Consider the following 13,424-nt stretch of genomic DNA (forward strand, 5'->3'; position numbering starts at 1 on the left):
TATTGGACGGTCACATAATTTAACCAATTAACGCTTTCCCACGAAACCCTACTTGATTCCCCTGTGACGCGCATGTCAATGAGAACACTACGAACAAAATCATTTAAATTAAAAGTATGTTTGAAATTAAACAACATAATCATATTTGCTTACATACAAATACCAACATGATATAACGTTAACAGTATGACAATTATAAAACACAACAAAAATATTATTTGAATTTACATTAAATGTATATTAAATAATATATTCTTATCTTCGATTTTAGCTATTAAGGACACGAAAATACATTTATTAATTTATAAAAGACATAAGACCAAAAATACAACAGACGGCTGTTGTTCCAAATTTAAAAATATTTTATTTAGAACAATCATCAGAGACGTTAAATATATTTATTGCGGTAGTTAGCTTAAACAAATAAGGACAAACTGGGGTCTTAGCGTTTTACATCCTCGATGACAACTCAACCATTCGCCATAACAGGCACGGATTCAAAACTATTCGTCCCAATATTGTATTAGGGTGATATGAGTATTCATATATATGTATTCATTTTTGTATTGAGTGAAATGATTTTATTTTGTCTTATAATTATTCATATTGAATATTTTTACATTTACAAAAAAGGCAAAAAAAAGAAAACTTAATATTAAACATAATTTATTTAATCAAGGGTTTTCAAATATTAACTAATAATTAACAATTTACAAATAGAATCGTTAAATTTATTTAAATTTATTATTGTTTTGTTAATTTCATCAGAATAATGGTTATAGTATGTATTTTTAAATTAAGTTAAAATAATAAAATGGCCATATTGATATTAAATTCGGGACTGTTTCATAAGGAGGCATCTGTTTATACAATTATCGGTTAAGAGTCGAGTCAGTGGCCCGCGCTGTTCTTCCTAAATGACTTCCACGATACCATCGGGTGTTGGATCGCTCATTACGAACCACCAAACTACGATCAGTCTACATCCCGCATCCCGACTAAATGTTCCCCGCGAACTGTAAATTGTTTCGTTCGAAAGAGTTTTAAATAAATATGGAAACATATACGAATTTTCAGTTAAGCGAAGAAAGTTGGGAACAGTTATATTCAGTGATACCTTTTCAAAATAACACAGAAACAGTGCCAGCTACGAAACAACGGTGTCAGGCAAATGCAAGGGAACGAGATAGAACGCAGAAGTTAGTATTTTATTTTTCATCTCAATTATATTTTCACTGCTCAATAATTATAATTATTATAAAAGAAAATTATGTTCGATTCGAAATTTAAAATTAATGAAAAACCTTATTGTTTCATCAAAGAACATTTTAATACTCGTATGCCATTTTTTTAAGTCAATTTTTATTCTAAGATATTATTAAATTAGATCGTATATTAGAATATAATGATATGGCTCACATATCTTAATACTCCGACGTTTAACAATTTAATTGCACCATTAACAATTAACAAATATGTTGTGTAATATTTTAAAAACATTTGAATATGTATTTTTATCATCATTTTATAATATTATTCATTTGCCGTATAATTTTATTACCTAGATTATTTTATTATACAATGTATACGAACTCGTACTATTGTGTAAACAAATGATATTATCAATACAGCTTAATTTTTTGCAACATTAAGAACCAGCTATAATTATGTTACAATTTATATGCATTGAGATATGACCCTCCTATTTTATGTATTAATGTATAATAAAACTAAATGTTTGTGTATATGATCACTATGATAACTTACTATGATATAATTTACTATTTAAAAGTGGCTGATTTTAGTGCGAATAATTACATAGAATAGGTTTTGGAATTATTCTAATGATGATAATATAATTAGTTGAATAACGTATGGTACGACACAAATTAGATGTAGCATCGGAAAATGCAAAGGAATGAAAATAGAACCAATTACTGCCGATTTACACAACCAATAGAAATAGCTCCCTATCGCGCCATTCGACGCTATTCGTCGCTATAGATTCACGCGTTAGAGAAATGTAATTGTAAGTGCATGTAAATCGACGCGTCAAATTGACGAATATATTATGTCATATGATATTACAAGTTATTGCGTTTGTGCAAAGATCGTTTTCGCATGAGAAATAAATATTGATGATTTGGGGTAGCGTACTCAATTCGGATGTGATCGGTTTTACGAATTTTGCCGATGCGACATCTAAGTTGTGTCGTACTATAAGTCGCTTATCTTTTGGATGTTTAGATAATTGTTATCGAGGCCTAATTCAAAAGCAGTTCCTTTAAAAAATATTTCGTATATTTGGATGTGGCATACGAATACGAACTTCATCTAGAAACAGCTCATTTTAGCGATCTTATAGAGATGCAGAATTAGCAGATATTTGTAATAATGATAGAATTTATCAAAATACCCTTTAAATTTCCAAGCAGCGTCAACATGGCGTTCAACGCGTTGAGACTCCTGATACCTACGGAACCGCCCGACCGCAAACTCAGCAAGATCGAGATATTACGCCTCGCTGGCAGCTACATCACACACCTGGACAATCAACTTTATACTGGTACGTGAACTCTATAAAAGTTATAACTATAAAAAATAATAGTAAAGAAAAATTAAATTCAACGGTGAGGCATATTTTGGATGTAAAGCGTAACACGCAAGTAAGACAACACGATAATCAGGCTTATTAGAAGTTAATAAATATTTAATTTCAAACTAACATAACTTACTTTGTATATTGAATGTAATTGCTCAGCAGTTACTTATTATAATATAAAAAAGATTTTTTAAATTGAATTAAAAAATATAACTTTTTTTTTCTTAGTATAGACAATCCTTAGTACAGGCTGTAGTATATATTTTTTGTAGGTTCGATTAGCATTTAATTTTATTATAGACATGTTCAAGACTCAGGTATTTGTATCACTTATGTGAGCTATACACGAGCAGCTGTGCTCTAGATAACTCTAAAATATTAAGGTAAGTATTTCGTACCACACAGGTTATATTGTATTTTTATTACTATACTGATTTATAATAAATTATTAAATAAGTCGATTACATATTTCATATAAAAACAAAACTAAAGTTCCTTTCATAGCGCATTCGATTGCAGACTATATTAATATGAAATGGGTTTAGTTTTATTTTTTTCACATTAATAATAATATATTATTTTCTCATGACAAAATTTGCAGAAGTTAATGCAATTGTTAGGTATATTCATATTACCAAAAAGGCAAAAGAACTTTGTATGAAATTAGCTTTTAAGCTTTTTTTTAAACATCTTTGAACGACTTGTCTTAATTTATTTAATTTAATTGATAAAGTAGGTATCTTTTTATATGTCATCTGTATATTCAATTATTTGATTTTTATTTAGTTTGGCAAACTTTTCTAAACATTAAAGTTCGTCAATTTGGGAGTGTTGATTCTTAAATTTTTCGAATTAGGCGAAACCAAATATCTCGTATCGCGAAAATTGGGGGTGTGGTCGAAATTTGTACAGAAACCGAACACTAGTGTAGATAACGTTTGGACGAACCAAAATTAAACTATTGAGTCATCGGGTTGATAGCTCAAATTTATTATCATATAGTATTAATATTATTTTATCTAAAATCAACTGTACCGACAATTTATACCGGTAAACATTATGTGTGTGTAGTTATTTGTGCGGGTAATTTACTACATGCTCATCCCAATTGATTTTTGAACAACATATTAACACAAGTCAACAACAACAACAATAACAGCCAGTAGGCCTCCTCTCACTTGAAGACAAGATTTGAGCATATTCCGATACGCTGCATCAATACGGGTTGGTGGATTGGAGGAGGGGTTGAAACACATTCCACCACGCTGATCCAATGCTGGATGGTGGTATGCACATGTGGCAGAATTTCGTTGAAATTAGACACATACAGATTTCTTCACGATGTTTCCTTTACCGCCGAGCTCAAGGGGAGTTATAAACACAAATTAAACACATGAAAATCCAGTGGTGCTTGCCTGGGTTTGAACTCGCAAATATCAGTTATGATGTAGGCGTTCTAACCACTCAGCCATTTCAGCTCACAATTCAAAAGCAACACGAAAAAAAAATTAATTTAAACAAATAAATGTTAATTGTAAATAGTAATATTAGAATGTTGCATAGAATAATTAACGGGATATAAAAGAAATTACGTGCCGACTGTTACTCAGCAGCTGATGTCATATCGAAGCTACTCATGATTTCCTATCACCTGTTTTGAATACTAAGCTAGTAAATACAGTTGAAAATCCTACCAAAATAACAAAGCATTTAGAATGATCTAATAACAGCTAAGTACTGAGGGGATTAATTCGAAAAATAATTAAAATATTAATAGCATATATAAAAAACTTAAGTTTAATAATATAAATGTTTATATTATAAGATTTAGGTATCGTGTAAAAAACATTGTAGCATTTAATATAATTTTATTGCCTCATAAAAGTAACAACATTAATAAATACATAGAGTTATAGATACGCCAATTAACTTGTCACAATTGTAGGCATATAAACACATACAAAATGTATAGACGATAAAAATATGTCAAAACACATATTACACAATACAAAATTGAATAATGTATAAATTATTATATATAATTTAAAATTAATTTTATCAACTGTAATTTTGTGTAGGAGACTTTTGAGTTCGATTCTTAGAATATTGTACGTATCTTCAGACAGACTTAACATGTATAATATTAGTATACATTAGATATATTAGATGCTTTTATGCCGTTATTGTTCTTCCTTTTGTTGGAATTTGATTTGAGGAATATCCTCAATGTAAACAATAATTGTTTATTAACATGTAATATTCATTTCCTTTTGAAAATGATTCAAGTTTCTAGAGATTCGTAGCATTGTTTGATCTTGCTTTACTGATTAACTCTTGTCTATATCAAAATCTAATAATAAAGATTATGTGTATTTCATAGGAGAAACGGAACAGCCATGTCTATTGAAGAGTGATGAGTATAACACATCGATGTGCACGTTCTGCTGGTCCTCGATTAAAAAGACGTAAGCATTTTATTATCATTACATATATATTTTAAAGATAAACGTCATATTTCGATAGTAAATAACACTTACTAAATGGTACTTTTGTATACATTTTCATGAAAAATAAATTCAATTTTGTGGTCGCTAGTACGTGTTAGGAATATTACAGATTAATAAAAAGTAGTGAAATTATTCCGGTATAAATTCTCAATGTCTTTTATTAGTTATTATGTACTATTATATATACAGTACACCAACAGGCTATGTTAAAGCTTGCTCTATTCAGGAGAACTCTGTGGAAATTATACAAATAGTAGACAAAACTGGCAATAATATACGTCAAGTAATATGATACAAAATATAAAAAATGTATAAATATTCCTATGTATGCCCCGTTTTATATGAATATCGTTGTTTTTCTAATTAAATAGAAATCGAATGCATATATTGCATAGGAAAAAAATAAATCAAACGAACAAACACAATAACTAGTAGATACCTAAATTATGTATTGTAAGTATAAATATTAACGTGTCCTTGTTTTTGCTCTATTTCTTTTATAACCAGTTTAATCATTGATAAAAATGCGAGCGTTGACTTATATCTGATTTCACTTAGAATGTTAATTTGCACGTCGCCTTAGGCTAGTTGGTGTAATGGATTATGAAGTTCTCATTGTCAGTTGTCATACAGCTGTAGAAAGTATTAAAAGTTTTGATTGATTTTTTCCAATACGGATATAAGTGTATAGGTATTTATTCATTTGTTTTTAAAATCTTATTAAAGAATCGATGAAATAAGGCAGCAGAATTAAGACTAAATCATATGTCACCAATATAAACAAAACCAAAGAGTATTTATTATTAATTAAGATGCCAAAAAAAAGTTATCTCAGACGTTTAGTACTTAGTAAATAAATTATGTCTGGAGACAAAAAAAATAGTTATTTAAAACATACTTATGTTTAAGAATGTATACATTTTTATGTATATTTGTTAATTCGATGGTTTAAAGACTTTATAGAAGACTTTTACAAAAGATTTTTTTTCTATTTTCAGAAATCATCGCTGAAAACCAAAGAAGAGAAACTTTTTATATAAATTAAACATTCGAATATAGTTTTTTAATTGTAAGCTAATAATGATTGTTTAAATATTATGGTTTGTATGATCAAATAAAACACCTCATAGGTTAAATTGATATTTTAATGTATAAATAGCTGTACGTAAATAAAAAATGAATATTTATTACCTAATTTGTGTTGTGTCTTTTTTATGTTGTAGATGTGTTCTTACCTTTATAAAATCACTTCCGAATTTAGATGCCTCGATAGTCTATTGCTTTACATATTGCTATTTAGTGTGTTTATTAAAAATATTGAAAAGCAAGGTTCGTTTAGAAGTTTATAGTGTTTACATTCCTCTGTCTGAAAGCAATTAGAAAACCCAATCCTCACTCTGGTCTTATCTAGCGTTGTTGATAATCTATTAATTTTATATTTAAAAAAAAAACATTTATTTAACAAGACGTAGATAAATGGAACAGATTTAATAATTATTTACAAATTTCTATAAAAAAAGCGAGATAAATTACAAATTCATAATTGACCTGTTTCCTACAATGTGGTACATAATATACATAGTATAATAGTTTTAAATTCCTTATTGAAAACAACACAAACCTGCTATTAATTATTAAAATAAATAAATTCTTCATAATAAAAGTGTTATTCGCACTAAAAAGTGTTTGTAGTGGGCTAATTCATCACGAAGATCCGATTTAATAGTTTTATAAGGCATACCTTTGCATGCACAAAACATTTTATTAATTCTAATTGCCCAACATTAAAACACCCTAATCCATTATCTACTGGATGTCGTGTAGGTTGTTACTGCAATGGTAAAGGTGTGTTAAGGTTGGTAATTGTTCATGTTATGAGGTTGTATTTGTAACTAGCAAGCGTATTTACATTATTAAATTGAATAATCATTTGTTCCGGATTCCCAAAAGATCACGAGAAAAGTGTATTGATGATGATTTAAGCTTTTGATATGCAAACATCCAAATCTTTCCTATTCAGCTGATACACGGGAAGTAATAGTGATAATAAGAGTAGTAAAATAACAACAGTATTAACAACAACCCAGTGGTTAGAACGCGTGCATCGTAACCGATGATTGCGGGTTGAAACCCAGGCAAGCACCACTATATATATATGGCATTGGAACAGCGTGGTGGAATAAGTTCCAAACCCTCTCCTTAATGGAAGAGGAAGCCTTATCTTAGTAGTGGGAAATTTACAGGCTGTTACTTTACTTTAACAACAACCAAGAAGCACAATTTAAGTTTCCAGTGCTAATCATGATATAGATTAATAGGTACCAAGTGAGCTTATTGTTGAAACATAAGGTCTTATAGTATCAATTGTGTCTATGTCTATGTCTATGATACTGAAAGTGAAACGGGAAACAACAGAATAACAGTTTAAATAATTATAGAAAGTTTAAAAAAGTAGAAAAGACATACTTCGACAGACATTGATGTAGTAAAAATATCTAACGGTTTAAAAATGTTACTGGTTTAAAACATTTTTTTTGCTGGTTTATTGAAATTTCTAGGACCCCTGCTGCTGGATTTAACAACTTGAACTTTTGGAACGTGAATCAGCGTTCAATGAAATAAATATTGTCAATTGTTGGCAATATGGAATTTACTAAAGCTTCATATTTTTTCTTTTTCAATAGAAAAGATACAATTTTTCAGGAATATATAACCATCAGAAAAATTAGTAATTTGGGCTGTGTTTCTACATCTCAGCAGTGGCGTAGCTATCGTAGGGCAGGTGGTGCAGTGCACCGGGGCCCTGGAGTTTAGGGGGCCCTCTAAACTAAACCTTAAAAGCGTCTAAAGCTAGAAAAACACGACCCCGAGCACAAGATTTATTTGGTATCTATAATTTTAAAGGGTAATTATTAGTTAAAGAGGGATGGGAAAGAGGGGGTGAGGGCCCGATTCTTTTTTATGCACCGGGGCCCTTACTCAACTAGCTACGCCACTGCATCTCAGTCACTAATTTTATAGCGATAGTAATACAATAATAGAATAAAAACTATATTAATTAATAATAAGGGCTTTGAGGTTGTTTTTCCCTAAGTTGGCGTGAAACTTGTCTATACCTATTCCATCTTCTACGGAATTAGCTAAATTTTTAAGATCGCTGTGACCAATACTCGGTCAGTGGGACATTATTTACAAGAAAGAATACGGCCTTATCCGATCTTTAACATTAAGCACCTATCTTAAATGATTGCAATATCTTAAAATCCTAAGCAAAGTTGGTTTGAGTTTAGAGAGAAAGGTATTTTTTAAACTATTTAGCACTACAGTGGTGTAATTTATATTGTCTTTAATGTATAAAATTATGTAAAGTTAAGTTTATTTAATCTGAATATGAATGATACCATGTCTTGGCGGAACAATTAGTCATCGTGTCGTAAATCTGAGAACGGCTGTGAAGGAATCTACTAAATGATTGGGCTTTGTGCTAGCTCGCCTGGATAGGTTTATCCCACTCATGATATATTCTAATGTCAAGCAATCATACTGAGTACAGTTGCGTTCCGGTTTGAACACTTACTTCACTTACCGAAGCTAATATAACTATAGGCACAATGGACGTAACATCTTACTTTTTAAAGTTGGTGGCGCATAGGTGATGTACGGAGTGAGTCTATGGGCAGTGATGACCACTTACTACCGGGTGGTCTATTTACTCATCCACCAACCTATGTTAAAAGGCACTATTTAATAATGGATATCTCAGCCTCTTCAATGAAATATGTATGCCTTATCCCAAATACGATATGTATATATTTTCGTTGTTTGTTTCAAATCTAAACATTCTCTGTTAGGCTGTGCGTTGATAGTTCCAATCCAATCCATCAGCTCATTTCAAGCTCAGCCTCATTAGCCTCTCCAATTGCGCCACGCCACTGAGATCGCCACATCAGTGGCGTTGATAAGAAAAGTTTTTTAGCTATGTTTTTATAGTTAATTGAAATAAATATATGTAAGTAAAATTGTCTGTGAAAGCCTGTAATTTTTAAAGAGTAACTTTATGTCGTCGAAATTAACATTATCATTATAAAGATACCCACTACAGAACTCTGTCGCACAGTGCGACACAGGTCATGGTTCCTCAGCTGCTTTATCCAGTCCCGTTCGCCAATTTATTCAAGTACAAGTCATAACGCCCTAGCGAGAACTTCTAAAAGTACTTCTTTATATTGTTAAAAAAACGGCTTGTACTTTATTGCTTTAAAACGAAAATCTACTTACCAAGATTTGTATTCGATGTACTGGGACCCTTTTATTAGAACTTCTTATTATTTCAAACATTTATCTTTAGCCACTGCACCAACGATTGCAAGGACCAGATATATATTTGAAGTAAATATGTTTATAACGATTTCATAAGTGTTGAATGAAAAAACTATATAAAATGGTTAAAAAGTATTAATTAGCTTTTGTGTTTTTAGTTTCTTTTAGATTTCCGAAGAGTTATCATTAGTATTGGTATAATGTTTTTTGGATAAAAAAAAATCATTAAAATTTCTTTGAGATTCGGAAAATTAAAGTCTAAACTTAACTAGCGGTATAAAGCTCAATTTTTCATCGACCGTCTATTCTTACTAAAACGAATCGATTAACATTTTATTGACATATAAAATGAAAAAAGAAAAAAATAACATCAAAATGGCACCATTTATTTATTTATAAATTCTGTTGAAAATCCTAGATTTCTTATATAGTTTATGAAACTTTTCCAAATTCAATAACAGGCAGTCACATTTATTACAATACTATCATAAATAAAATAAAACTTGTCAGGAGACGTAAAAAATAATTCAAAATATATGTATCTCTATGAATGAAGTGTACAATTTTTGATGCGCGAATTTTTTATATAAAGTCTAGTAAAAAATCTACTATAAATACTACTTAATTGATAATATTGTACACATTTACGTTTAAGCAAATAACATTAAAATAGTAAATTTTGGTTAATTAAAACATTGTTTTACATTTCAAATATGGAATAACATCGTCTAATATTACCCGCTTAATAAAAGTACACAACTTTCTTAGTAATTTGAAACAAATCTTCAAATTCAATCATAACGTTTAAGTACTGATAAGTAAATGTAAGCATTTAATTCTCATTAGGACAGCTACGTGTATAATATTTCGACTATCAAATACTTTAAGTAGATCCTACAAAAACCTATGCACCTATGTTATAGGCATTACTGACTAGTAAAAAATCTAGTCGTATCAATGGAATCCTAAATTAAAATTTCATAAATAATAAGGGCAAGTACATATTTACAGATTAGCACATATTCATCGAATATATAAAACAATCATAAAATCTTATTATTTTCATAATACTCACTACGGAAATGCAAATAAAAACAATTAAAAATAAACGTTTCTCTTATGGGACTCGTGCATAACATCAACAAAACATAACGTCGTGGCCATAACATCACATACTTAGACAATAATTCCTCTACGAAGACATCACAGTCAAATGATATTTTAAATTATACTTATTCGTACCATCGCCTCCGCGCAAGAAACATCCTACAACAGCTTCCTTATCTATGTACAAAGTTCCACTTCAAAACTTTAGTTCCTGGCCTTCCACCGGTATGGAATTACAGGGTTACCCTGTCTATACCCTGGCTATCGAATACTATTTCTGTCTCGGCCAATGAACGGGCTCGATTCGTGGTTGTTCTTTTCTAGGTTACCGGACAGGGTCGGGTCAGGTCGACTCCTCTTGAAGAAGCCGAGCTTCCAAAGGGCAATTATAAGAAGCACTAGAACTATTAGTCCAACTATTACGGAAACAATTATCACCCATAAGGGCACTTCTGAAGGTTCACTGATCTTCAAATCTGGATAAGCAACGGTGACCACCTGCAAAATTATACAATATTAATATATTGAATGTAGTATTTAGTTATAGTAATAAATATACAATTGGATTTTGTTACTACTCTTTTAAATTATAATTTAAATTGATTACATTATTTTTGAAATATGCACAGTATTAACAAATCTTTATATCTCATTTTATGTAAATAAATTAATAGGCTTCGTTGGGTTAAAATGAATAAAACTAAATAGTTTAGTTAATTTTTTTTTCATACGACATAACAAATATCGTACATATCTTTAATCTATTTTCGAAAAGTTTCCATTGAGTCTACCATAGCCTAACTAACATATAATTCGTCGCTACTCCTGCAAAAGTCGCTATGTGCTTTTTTTCATATTTTTCGACTGCTGTGCCGTTTTAATCGTTATTTCAATACGCACGAACTGTAAAAACATTTTTCTCATACATTGCTATAGTTTAAAAGTTTACAAATTTAACTATGCGATATTTATATACCTCGAAATTTCAATACACTTAAATAACGATTAAAACGGCACAGCAATCAAAAAATATGAAAAAAGCACATAGCGACTTTTGCAGGGGCAGCGACGAATTATAGTTTGAAACACACTTTCTGAACGCAAACATAACCATCAAACATGGCTTCCCATTGAACTGTCATATCATTGAATTTAATAGTTTTAATATCGAAATATCTTGATTATGCGAATTTTGCTGGTATATGCTGGCGACTAAAAAGATAATTACTTTCATTCTATTCTCTATCTATTTCTCGATCTATCATAGACCTACACGAAATGAGTGATATAGATGAATTAATATGTTACAAACCGTCGTGGAGTCGTCCTGGTTCTTGTTTTGGTGTATGTTGTAGTCGTCGAGTATGTGTATGTAGGCGGTGGACGCGATGTTGACATGGCTGACTCGCGGGTAGTCCTCCACGAGCGTGCTGTTCCACAGGCGCGCCTTGACGGTGATGGTGGTCGCCTGCATGCGCCCCAGACGATATATCACGCATTGGAATTGTATGCACTTTGCTGTCTTCTTTTGGCAGTTCTAAAAATAAAAAAGGATATTATGTTTATGTTAAACAACAACAACAACAGCCTGTAAATTCCCACTGCTGGGCTAAAGGCCTCCTCTCCCTTTGAGGAGAAGGTTTAGAACATATTCCACCACGCTGTTCCAATGCGGGCTGGTGGAATACACATGTGGCAGAATTTCTATGAAATTTGCACATGCAGGTTTTCTCACGATGTTTTCCTTCACCGCTGAGCACGAGATGAATTATAAAGACAAATTAAGCACATGGATCAGCGGTGCTTGCCTGGGTTTGAACCCGCAATCGTCGGTTAAGATGCTCGCGTTCTAACCACTGGGCCATCTCGACGACTTAAAGGATTTCATTCATATATTACATGTATATGTTTGTATTCTATTCCTTTAATTATTGTTATGTGAAATTAATAATGTACATCTTCCACTGAATTGAATATTCTCGTATATATAAAATGGATGTACCTATATGTGTTTGAATCTTAGCCCGCATACGGAAATGATTTTTTGATATCCATTTCGTTGTAACTTGTCACAAAGTGGCATTGCAGTATTGTATAACTTCTACATTGTTCACGACAAGTTCAAATATGAATGAAAATGGTATAAATTTAAGAATGAGGAATATTTTAACCTAAGTCGTATTGGACAAATAATGAGTTAATTATTAAAAATTTTCTACCCATCATGTTTTCGAATAAATTAACTATAGGTAAGATTTTACACGACATTTGAATTGAAGAATAAACTAGAAAAGTTGAAAATCTTGGCATGCATGTAAACCTTCTAGAATCACTCTTTTTATTGACATTAATAACTACTAAATTAAACTACATTAAACTACACTAAAAAGATTTAAGGGCTTAAATTGAGGAAATCGACTTTGTATTATATATCTATCAGCTCTTATTAGCGTAAACCATTTTAAATGACAAGTGACAAACATCAATTTAATTTACTCGTATTAAAAATACATCACTTGATTAACTTACCATATTAACAACATGTCTTCTTTGGCCATCTTTGTCGGTATAGGCTTCAGCTTTCACGATATCACTTTCTCTCTTGCGGCGCATTTTATTCTCCGCCCCGCTGCTATAGCCGACGATGTGGTTGGTGATCCTGGTCGAATTGTGTTCCTTTTCGTTCGAACTAACGCTTAGTTTGCCTGACGTCAGGAAAGGATCCATTTCCAGATTTTCAAGGTAAGGTTCCGCTACTCCTGGACGAGGCGTTATTTTTAGAGGATTTATTTCAGACTCTGATATAAAACATTCTCCATTGCTCTGATCTGAAAAAATACAATCAAGAATATTAAAACGTTCATAATTATATTTATATAGTTTAATGT

At 31.0% G+C, this 13,424-nt stretch overlaps 2 protein-coding genes across 3 annotated transcripts in view; one reads left to right on the forward strand and one right to left on the reverse strand.

The window, feature by feature from the left end:
- Nucleotides 1-893: 893 nt before the first annotated feature.
- LOC124534247 (transcription factor 15-like) lies at nucleotides 894-6,290 on the forward strand. 2 transcript variants are annotated; one of them, XM_047109989.1, is made up of 4 exons: nucleotides 894-1,199; nucleotides 2,436-2,566; nucleotides 4,983-5,067; nucleotides 6,108-6,290. In XM_047109989.1, the coding sequence occupies exons 1-4, from the start codon at nucleotides 1,054-1,056 to the stop codon at nucleotides 6,118-6,120; spliced, it is 375 nt and encodes a 124-aa protein (XP_046965945.1). In that variant the 5' UTR covers nucleotides 894-1,053; the 3' UTR covers nucleotides 6,121-6,290. The 2 variants fall into 2 exon arrangements, with proteins under 2 accessions (XP_046965945.1, XP_046965944.1); XM_047109988.1 differs by having other exon boundaries at nucleotides 896-1,199; nucleotides 2,433-2,566.
- A 4,507-nt stretch (nucleotides 6,291-10,797) lies between these two features.
- The window catches only part of LOC124534039 (integrin alpha-PS1), a 62,730-nt gene continuing 60,103 nt past the window's right edge, over nucleotides 10,798-13,424 (reverse strand). The window contains exons 14-16 of the mRNA XM_047109673.1: nucleotides 13,066-13,364; nucleotides 11,849-12,073; nucleotides 10,798-11,034 (exon numbers count right to left, since the gene is read on the reverse strand). Of these exons, the coding sequence (XP_046965629.1) occupies nucleotides 10,798-11,034; nucleotides 11,849-12,073; nucleotides 13,066-13,364 (761 nt within the window). The remainder of the gene's footprint in view (nucleotides 11,035-11,848; nucleotides 12,074-13,065; nucleotides 13,365-13,424) is intronic.

This window comes from Vanessa cardui, chromosome 12 (assembly GCF_905220365.1).
Source record: "Vanessa cardui chromosome 12, ilVanCard2.1, whole genome shotgun sequence".
NCBI lineage: Eukaryota > Metazoa > Arthropoda > Insecta > Lepidoptera > Nymphalidae > Vanessa > Vanessa cardui.

Bases quoted from the DNA above. Each gene is read 5' to 3' on its own strand.
- LOC124534247 (XM_047109988.1), top strand. From the start codon at position 1,054: ATGGAAACATATACGAATTTTCAGTTAAGCGAAGAAAGTTGGGAACAG. The intron at 1,200-2,432 runs GTTAGTATTTTA...TAAATTTCCAAG, and splicing joins GAACGAGATAGAACGCAGAA to CAGCGTCAACATGGCGTTCA. The intron at 2,567-4,982 runs GTACGTGAACTC...TGTATTTCATAG, and splicing joins GGACAATCAACTTTATACTG to GAGAAACGGAACAGCCATGT.